The sequence below is a fragment of the Ictalurus punctatus genome, chromosome 13, assembly GCF_001660625.3.
Source record: "Ictalurus punctatus breed USDA103 chromosome 13, Coco_2.0, whole genome shotgun sequence".
Lineage (NCBI taxonomy): Eukaryota > Metazoa > Chordata > Actinopteri > Siluriformes > Ictaluridae > Ictalurus > Ictalurus punctatus.
Genome location: NC_030428.2, coordinates 24,827,238 through 24,837,500, shown reverse-complemented (window position 1 = coordinate 24,837,500; position 10,263 = coordinate 24,827,238). Strand labels below are relative to the sequence as shown.

Here is a 10,263-nt window from a genome sequence, read left to right as displayed (position 1 = left end):
CGAGTCAAGTGTGTTATGACGGCTGAAGTGTGCCGCGCAATCATCCAAGATCTGCACACAGATAATAAACCACGCCCCTTTACTGCATGTTTAATGACCTCAGCAGCTGTAGATGAGGGGACGGGGGGGACGGGGGGGATTCAGCCTTGAAAGTTTTCCCAAAACAGGAAGGACTTTCAAAATGTTTACGCAGTTAGCTGATACTTAGTTTTGTCTGAGTATTCTGTATTTATTTTTAAACTGTAATCACATAGACAGTTCCAGCTGGAGTTTTCCAGGGAAGAGGAAGTTAGTACAAGTCACTGGCACAGCAGTTTATATGAACGATCAATATGGTGGAGTGTCGCCATGTTTTTTGCTTCCTATGCTGTGATTGGTGAGTAGTTGTCACTTGCCATTGGTCTCACCCAGGTAAACAAATGTTTGTGGAGGGTTTTTTGTTGTTGTTGTTGTTTCTTTCTCTTTCTTCGTGGTATTACAATGTTTAAAATGCTAGTATAAAATGGTGATTTAAAATAAATAATAAAAGATGAAGATAAACGTCGTTAAAAAGGCTGATAAAAAAAAACAAATTGGTCATTAAAAATGGCTATAAAACAATCCAAAATTGAGATAAATTAAAAAGCGTTGGATTAAAAAATATCATTATAAAGTCCCCATGAAGTGCCTTGAAATGCGCAGCGTTCGATGTGTTGTATTTTCCACTGAAACAGGAAGTCAGGGCGGGACATATCGAGTGCTCCTCCCCCTTTTTTTAAATGGCCAATAACGTATATCTTACCTCACAGCCGATGCTAAGTCGTACTTGGCAGTTAGTACCACGTTTTTTTAGAACGTTAGGGGCGGGACACTTCAGATTCTAGAGAGCATTTGATTGGACAGAAAATCTGACGAGACGCTGAAGTGCAGAATGATGTCATCGAAGTTGTCGATTCGTATCGGTGGTCGAGAGAGACTGTAAATTTTGAACGCGTATATCATCTGTCTAAATGCAAGTGTTGTCATTGTTTTGGAGCACACTAGATTAGAGGTAATCTTAAGGCGAACGTATTCACACTAAAAGCCACAAAACGTGCATTGTGATTTCATGGGGACTTTAATATTTGTATGGCAATAAAAACATTGATCAAATAGAATAAATGGTGATTTAAAAAAAAATAAATAAATAAAAAATGTTAAGGTAATTAAAAATATTCTTAAAACGTCATACCGTTGTGGTGTCCTCTGGTCAGCGTAAAAGAGCGACACGCGGCTCGTCATAAACGGCGTCGGTGTTACTAATTACTGTGTGCTTTGTGCTGGGAAAGACGAGCTTACTGTTTCAGATCCCTTGTTTTCCCAGAGGGTTTAGCTGCGCGTGTGTTTACACAAGCAGAGCCGAACACACACACACACACACAGGGTTTCATGCTCTGGTGCTCAGACTCAGGCCGCTGCACTGCTGCTGTTGCTTTTCTCCAACACAGGAGCTGAAACACAAGCCTGACTGTCTCTTCCGTCGCATTTCTAGTGCGGGGAGTGTGTGAGAAATTACTAGAAAGTGGTGTTTTTTGTTTTTTTTTTTTGTCCATGTGTCCTTGTCTCTTGAGTTTGATTTGTTCCAAGCTGCTTGAATTACATTTAGCATCCTTGGGCTTTGGAAATATGCCAATTAAACGACAGTACTTGTTTCTGATTGGCTGGCAGAAGTGATATGTAAACAGTTACCGAGTTAGACCGTAACTGTGTCCCAAATGACGTACTATACACGACGCAGTCACACTATGCACTCCGTGTAGTGTACGAGTTTTAGAAGAGTAGCATCGTCTCAAATGGAACGCTGACGTTTTGTTTCCCAGTCGATGGCAATTGACGTCAAATACACGTAACGCTGGATTCAAATGAAACTGAATTTCACCGTATCAAGGTAACATAAACAGTGAAATTAAGAAATTCATTTACTGAAGTGTGCACACTTTTTTTTTTTCTTCTTCTTCTTTTCTTTCTTCTCTGAGCAAATTTGAGCCCGCATCAGCCCCTGGTAGCTCCGCCCCTTTTCCACTACGTAAGCAAAGCTGCGACTGTCAGTGCATGAAGTATCCAACGTTCAACACTTTTTCTTTTCCCCCAGCTGAATACGTGGATCACTTGACATGCACTTTTCAGTGTGAACACGACTTATACTACAAAATGGCGTGGAATAGTGCACGAGTAGTAATAGTGCGATTTGGGACGCACCTACCTAGTGTTTATACGTTACACTATTGCCTTTTCTTGTCACACAGCTAATCAAAACTAAGAAAAAAGACAAGTGGCTAAATAAAATGTAAGCTTGCCGTGTTTGCTACTTTCATAATTTGAGGAAAGTACCAAAAAAAACCAGCTCTAAATCCTAACCAGCTATTTGTAAAAGTTATAAGTGAGATACTGAGGCACTTTGGTGGACATTATCTGAAAATGAAGAACTGTTGTCCACCATGTTGTTCTTTGCACACATCTTGTCCATTCTTCTCCGATTTTAGGACACTTCTATTCTTCTTGTAGTACTTTGTGTTGTATTACTTGCTCACTCTTTCGTTCTTGTGCACTTTGGCAACATTGGTCATGGGTATTTAATTTGATGTGTCTGACTTTTTTCTCTCTCCTGCTCTCTAGGTGCTCTGCTGCTGGGGGCGTTCCTCTACTCGTGGCAGTTCCCTCACTTCAACGCACTGAGCTGGAACCTCCGCGAGGACTACTCGCGCGGCGGATACCGCATGATGTCGGTCACCCACCCGGCACTGTGCAAGCGGGTGGCACTCCGCCACAGCGTTGCCCTGATCGGCCTGTCCACGCTCGGCCCCGTGCTGGACGTCACCACCTGGACTTTCCCGCTCATCTCTCTGCCCATCAACCTCTACATCAGCTACCTCGCCTTCCGCTTCTATCAGCGTGGCGAGCGCCAGAGCGCCCGCAAGCTCTTTTTCTGTAGCCTTTGGCACCTGCCCATGCTGCTTCTCCTCGCCCTCACCTGCAAGAAGAGACGCCTAGCCGAGGAGGCGGGGCCAACCGGGTCCACGGACGCATCTATCGCGTTACACGCATCCTCTTCTTCCTAAACCACGATAAACAGCTTTATTTTCCGTCACGAATGACGGCTCGGATCCATCGGAGCAAGACCGAACACAGAGTAAAGTCTGATCCGATTATACGGTTGCTGAAGATAAAATTCCCGGACTCTCTCAGGTCTTTCGTAAATTAAGTCTGAAAAGAGTGTAAATATGTGAAATATTGAATAAAATATCCATCCACACGATCGCAGAAGCCAGAATCATTGACTCGCTGAATGAGTCACATTTAAATGATAGGGAATTAGATCCAGATTTGGATCTGGAGCGCTTCTCTGTATGTAATGCTACACGGTCCTGAGTTGCAGCTCACGTTTAAAGCCAAAAATTCTCATATACTGTAAGAGGTTTGCTAAACGAACGTGACTGGACCCTGTTTCGCTAACATGGTGCCGGATATCTGAGCAAGGTTTCCACTGGTTTACAAGTTCAACCATTATATAATTGGACGTGGGAGCCGAAATAAATTCGTTCCGCGTTGATACACGACACAATAGTGTCATGGACATTCTCTTTGTTCCTAGTAACATGGTTGGTTATTTATTTATTCAGTGACTGGTCTACTTTTACTGCTTTTCCACCAATAGATTACAGCGTCGATGTCCTGTACACTTAGCTTTCCACAAGCTTCAGAATCCTGAATACTGTAATCTAATTGGCTGTCCACATTCCCTCCCTTATGCACCTTAGTCAAAAGGTTTTCATCAGAAAAACACGCTTTTGAATAAGACTCGGTAGCGAAAGCTAGACGTCTGCTCACAGTACTAGCAGTTCTAGCATTTTCCTGCAGAGACTCGACTCCAGAACCTCCTGCCTCGAGAAAAAGGTTCTGTGATACTCCAGAGAGAAAGTAAGCCCCTTGGCGTTGGCTTTCCTGCCGTCCTTCATACTGTATGCAGCCTCTTGATGTCGTGTAACGACATGTCTACATCTGACCTCACTGTATAAATAATTCATCTATGTGGAATATTAAAGAACATGTGTTCTTTAAAATAAATGCTTTTTAATCAGTGTTAGTTTTTGGTGGCTGGATTTTATGGAAGAATGGCTGTCCAGTTCGATTCACTTTGATTTGTGTAGCATTTTTAACAATGCACCTCGTCCCAAAGCAGCTTTACAGAGTGATAGGAATTTAAAATGTATAAATTTATCCATAATGAGCAAGGAAAAACTCCCTGAGATCACATGGACGTCAACCTTCAAGGATGAAACCTTGAGAGGAGCCAGACTCAAAAGGGGTTATCTGGGCGACGACGAGTAGTGTGATTTTATAATCATTCCCTTCTATAGATACAGTGTTGTACAGTGCATGTGGAAGGTATTCACAGCGCTCCACTTTTCCCACATTTTGTTATGTTACAGCCTTATTCCAAAATGGATTAAATTCACTATTTTCCACAAAATTCTACAAACAATACCCCATAATGACAACGTGAAAGAAGTTTGTTTGCAATCTTTGCAAATTTATTAAAAATAAAAAAAACAATAAAATCACGTACATAAGTATTCACAGCCTTTGCTCAATACTTTGTTGAAGCACCTTCGGCACCAATTACAGCCTCAAGTCTTTTTGAGTATGATGCTAGAAGCTTGGCACACATATTTTTGGGCAGTTTCTCCCATTCCTCTTTGCAGGACCGCTCAAGCTCCATCAGGTTGGATGGGGAGCGTCGGTGCACAGCCATTTTCAGATCTCTCCAGAGATCAATCGGGTTCCAGTCTGGGCTCTGGCTGGGCCACTCAAGGACATTCACAGAGTTGTCCTGTAGCCACTCCTTTGTTATCTTGGCTGTGTGCTTAGGGTCGTTGTCCTGTTGGAAAATAAATCTTCACTCCAGTCTGAGGTCCAGAGCACTCTGGAGCAGGTTTTCATCAAGGATGTCACTGTACATTGCTGCATTCATCTTTCCCTCGATCCTGACTAGTCTCCCAGTTCCTGCCGCTGAAAAACATCCCCACAGCATGATGCTGCCACCACCATGCTTCACTGTAGGGATGGTATTGGCCAGGTGATGACCGGTGCCTGGTTTCCTCCAGACATGATGCTTGCCATTCAGGCCAAAGAGTTCAATCTTTGTTCAATCTTTGGTCTGAGAGTCCTTCAGGTGCCTTTTGGCAAACTCCAGCCGGGCTGTCATGTGCCTTCTCCTCTCTCTACAGAGACACATTGGAGCTCTGTCAGAGTGACCATCGGGTTTTTGGTCACCTCCCTGACTAAGGCCCTTCTCCCCCCGATCCCTCAGTTCGGCCGGGCGATCAGCTCTAGGAAGAGTCCTGGTGGTTCCAGACTTCTTCCATTTATGGATGATGGAGGCCACTGTGCTCATTGGGACCTTCAATGCTGCAGAAATGTTTCTGTACCCTTCCCCAGATCTGTGCCTCGATACAATCCTGTCTCGGAGGTCTACAGACAGTTCCTTGGACTTCATGGCTTGGTCTGTGCTCTGACATGCATTGTTAACTGTGGGACCTTATATAGACAGGTGTGTGCCTTTCCAAATCATGTCCAATCAACTGGAATTCACCACAGGTGAACTCCAATCGAGTTGTAGAAACATCTCAAGGATGATCAGTGGAAACGGGATGCACCTGAGCTCAATTTTGAGTGTCATGGCAACGGCTGTGAATACTTACGTACATGTGCTTTTTGTTTTTTATTTTTAATAAATTTGCAAAGATTTCAAACAAACAACTTTCATGTTGTCATTATGGGGTATTGTTTGTAGAATTTTGAGGAAAATAATGAATTTAATCCATTTTGGAATAAGACTGTAACATAACAACATGGGAAAAGTGAAGCGCTGTGAATACTTTCCGCATGCACCGTGTATAGGCAAAAAGTGCACTTGTGTCAACAGGAAATTCATTATAGATGCCCCATGTAGTCTATTTTGTTGAAGTTATCGACTCTTCACTGATCGAGACTCGGGTGCTTGAACTGCTGTGTCATGTGACTGTGCCAAAGACGTCACATGACTGTTTCACTACGATATTTTCAGAACTTGTTTCATATAAATGTGTTCAAGAAATGTCAACAAAACCAGGTTAAATGTAATATAGGACATGTTATGAAAAACACTGCAATTGTTAAATGGGTGGAAACATACCTTTTAGTAACAAAAACAAGCCTTTTTACAAAACCAACCAGGTAGACCACCATTTCGGAAATGATGTCATGGTAACACAAAACTCACACGTTGTCACATGACCTAACCTGGATGTTCAGTAGGTGTCACTTAAGGAATTCCTGAGTTAAAAGTCAGGGATAAAGCTTTAAAAGCACCTTTCAAGATCATCCCAGTATTAATTTGGTGTATTAATGCATTTCTTAATGCTACTTAGTGGCCGGTTGCTTTGTCACAATAAACACTCGATTACGATATCGTTCACCCGACCTTCTAGTAATAACATAAAGGTCATCTGTCCAGCTGGATATGAACGGATTTCAAGCAGCACTTACACGAGAAACGTGGTATTCATGGAAATCCTGTGACTACAAATTTATATACAAGGAGACACTAATATGAATTCATTTGCTTCAGAGTGTCTAATTGGCACTGAGTTACTGCAGGTCTATTTATTGATTACACGGTCAAGTTCAAACAGGTATTTTTATCGCGCTTGCACACTAGCTTAGTGATCATTTTGTCAATTGATATTCACTTGAAAGAACGCGATTGAAAGCGAATCCAAATATATAATTAGCAATTTAACGTGAACAAAAGTAATGGTGGCTTATTAATGAGGAAGTGTTGGGTGTGTGTGGGTGCCGCAGACAAATTATGGGCAAATATTTTCGTAATATATTTCTTATAATGAAAATAGTTCCCACAGAGCATTGTTAGTCGTCATGCCAACGTGCAGACTAACTGACAGCCCATAATAAGTGTAGTAAAGGTTGCAGTGTAATGAATACCTACAAGTGGCGTGATACACACGTCGAAATATCCCAGTGCTGTTATATTAAATATCGGCACGTTCGAGATGCTGCTTGTCCGATCAAGCGGACCAGGACTAACTTGTTGAATAATGGAGGGTTTAGCACACACTATTCAGGATGTGGTCTCTCACTGTTTAGTCTTCATTTTGGGATTTTCAGCTTTATTTATGGAGGTTTTGGCTGTCAGTAAAGGTAAGTCGGTTAATACGCTTGATTGGCGTTTATCAACATATTAAGCACTTGAGTATGATGAAAGTGTTGTCGAATGATCAGCCAGAATATACACTACACGGCCAAAGTTTGTAGACACCTCACCATCACACCCATATGTCGTTCTTCCCCAAACTTTGGAAGCACACAATTGTATAGAAAGTCTTGGTATATTGTAGCGTTACAATTTCCCTTGACTAGAACTACTGTAAGAGGCGCCAAACCCGTTCCAGCATGACGATGCCCCTGTGCACAAAGCGAGCTCCATGAAGACACGGTTTGCCACTGGAAGAACTCGAGTGACCTGCACAGTCATCTGACCTCAACCCCACTGAACACCTTCGGGAAGAACTGGAACGACGACTGCACCCCAGACATCGGTACCCGATCTCACTAATGCTCTTGTGTCTGAATGAACACGAATCCCCACAGCCGCGCCCCAAATTCCAGTCTAACGCCTTCCCAGAAGAGTCGGAATCTCGTCTCGGACTGTTCTTACGTGGTATCTGAAACTGCTAAAAGGACATGGTGCTAAAAACAGCACCATCTTTTATACGCAATCTCTTTATTCCTCAGTGCAAGGTGGACTTGTACATTAGAAGTCATTGGAATATTGATTTCGTTTGTATATTTCATTTTTAAGCCTCAAATACCATCACTGAGTGAAATATCCTCTGAGGAGAGTGTGTGATTTTCGCACAGTGCTAAACTGGAAGTTTTAAGTTTTCCTCACGTATTGGCTACATTGTCCTTGTAACTCCAGTGCTTCAGAACTTTGCATGTCTTGGCTGGTGATTACATTTGGGGTAAATGTGTAAGTTTCCTTCTTGGCTGAACGTCTCCTTTAATCCACACTTGTTCCTGGACCTTGGAGCCTTGTGCTTTTTTCCAGCACTGGAACATTTTCCCTCTTTTCCCTCCTTTCTGTGGCTGTAGGAGCGTCCGGCTTCCCTAGCCACATTCGGCTAGCGTGTCGCCCCACGGGATCAGTACAGGATCGACCTCTGCACCTGTCCAACTGCAACATATGATCCCCTCTTCCATGGTCACACACACACATACACTCACACAGAGCGAGCTCCGTCAGCACCTCGGCCTGCTCTCCTCCTGCTCTCCTCCTCCTTTCTGCTCTCCACAGGAGGAATTTAACCCGGATGGAGGGATGTGAACGAGACGTATCCTCATAAAAAGGCCTGGTCCGGATGCAGCGTGATTTGTGTTCGGGTTAGATGGAGAGAGAAAGAGAGATGGAGACAGCTGTTCCTGCTGTGTGTCTAGATTGAATGTCGACAGCAGGCTCAGACTAGTTTGTAGTTTGGTGAGGTGCACATGAACGAATGCTGTGTTCTTCCTTGTTGGTCTGCCCGTTTTCTTTATACTACAAATACACAGGTTGCTTGATCTCACTTGTTATTTAAGCCTGCTACGATATATTTTTTAAAAATTATTTATGTATGCCATATTCTACAATCCATAGATTGATGTTCAATAATGCTGAAAATGCTTATGAATCTGAGGAGGAGAAGCGTCCCCAGCTCTGCTTTCATTCCTCTGGAGTGTTCTGAGATCAGGTGAGCCTAGTGACTTCGGTGGGGCTGGTTTTAATGTTTATCCCGAATAACTCTTAGTTGTTGTTAGCAATGATTACTAATTACCTCAAAATTCTTAAGTTGATAAATCAGCTTCTTTAAGCTAAATACACTTAAAGAGAGTTAATTGAGTTAAATTGTTTTTTGGTTATATTTAAGTGCATTTGCCTTAAAGAAATTGATTTATCAACTTAAAAATTTTGAGGTAATTACTTTCCTCAAATTTTTTTCTGAGTTAAATGATCCATCCGGTTTTACAGTGTAGCTTTAGTTTCAGAATTTCTGGCTGCATAGGGATATAAAATAAACAAACAAACAAATAAATAAACACTTGGTAACTTGTTTTTAATTAACTTGCTTATCTATTTGCTTACTTATATATGCTTACCTGCTTACATTACTCACTTATTTACTTACTTACCTGCTTATGTATTTAACCACTTACTTGTTTACTCAATTACCTCCTTACGTATTTACTTGTGTACTGACATGTTTCACTTATTTACTTACTTACACCCTTACTTATTTATTTCCTTATTTATTTACATACATCTACTTACTTACAAACTTGTTCACTCACTTATTTCCTTTCTTATCTACTTGATTGCTTTGTTTGTTTATTTATTTATTTATTTATTTATTTATTTACTTTCTCACTTATTTATGTATTTAATTACCTGCCTACTTACTTGTTTACTCCCTTACTTACCTAGCTACTTGTTGAACTTGAAATTTGATTGACTTACTTTCTTCATTATTATTATTATTATTATTATTATTATTATTATTATTATTATTATTATTATTTATTTACTTTCCCACTTGTATATTGACTTGTTTTAATTTAATTTCATTGCCTATTTACTTGTTTACTACTTACTCATCTATCCGTCCAGCGCACGGCTCCAGGGCAAAACTAAACAAAAGGTTAATGAAAGTGAAAAGTGTGTATATGACCTGGCTGATGTCTTTCTCTAGCTATTTATCCGAATTCTTAGGCTTTCTTTTCTCTTACTTCATTTTCCACATGGCCTCAACTGATTTGTAGCTGATCTTCTACCTCTGTAAGAGCTCCACAGAAATGTATTATAGTCCATAAAAGCTGCTGAACTGCTGCCCTTCACCTGGACACATAATGTTTGGCCTTCAGAGCAGACATCACCATCTGCAGGACGAACCACTGACACACTGACAGGTCAGACGTAAGAACCTCCTCCCAGCTCTAGATCAGCTTTTACATGTGATTTACAGCCTCCATGCAGTCTGCAGTATGAGCTTTATTTCATTACTGTTCGCCTTAGTGTGTTTTAATGGCTCACACACACACATGGGTTGTGATGGTCTATATGTGAGATATTGCTGTGTATAGCCTACAGAGTCGCACAGAGGAATTATGTTCACTTGTACTACAACAGCAATAATAATAATAATAATAATA

At 41.4% G+C, this 10,263-nt stretch overlaps 1 protein-coding gene across 2 annotated transcripts in view; it reads left to right on the top strand.

Annotated features, from left to right (window-relative positions):
• Window positions 1-4,102, top strand: part of LOC108274223 (protoheme IX farnesyltransferase, mitochondrial) — a 51,182-nt gene extending 47,080 nt beyond the window's left edge. For both annotated transcript variants that reach the window (XM_017484236.3, XM_047159250.2), the window contains exon 7: window positions 2,635-4,102. In XM_017484236.3, coding sequence (XP_017339725.1) covers window positions 2,635-3,077 — 443 coding nt within the window. In that variant the 3' untranslated portion in view covers window positions 3,078-4,102. The remainder of the gene's footprint in view (window positions 1-2,634) is intronic.
• The last annotated feature ends 6,161 nt before the right edge of the window (window positions 4,103-10,263 follow it).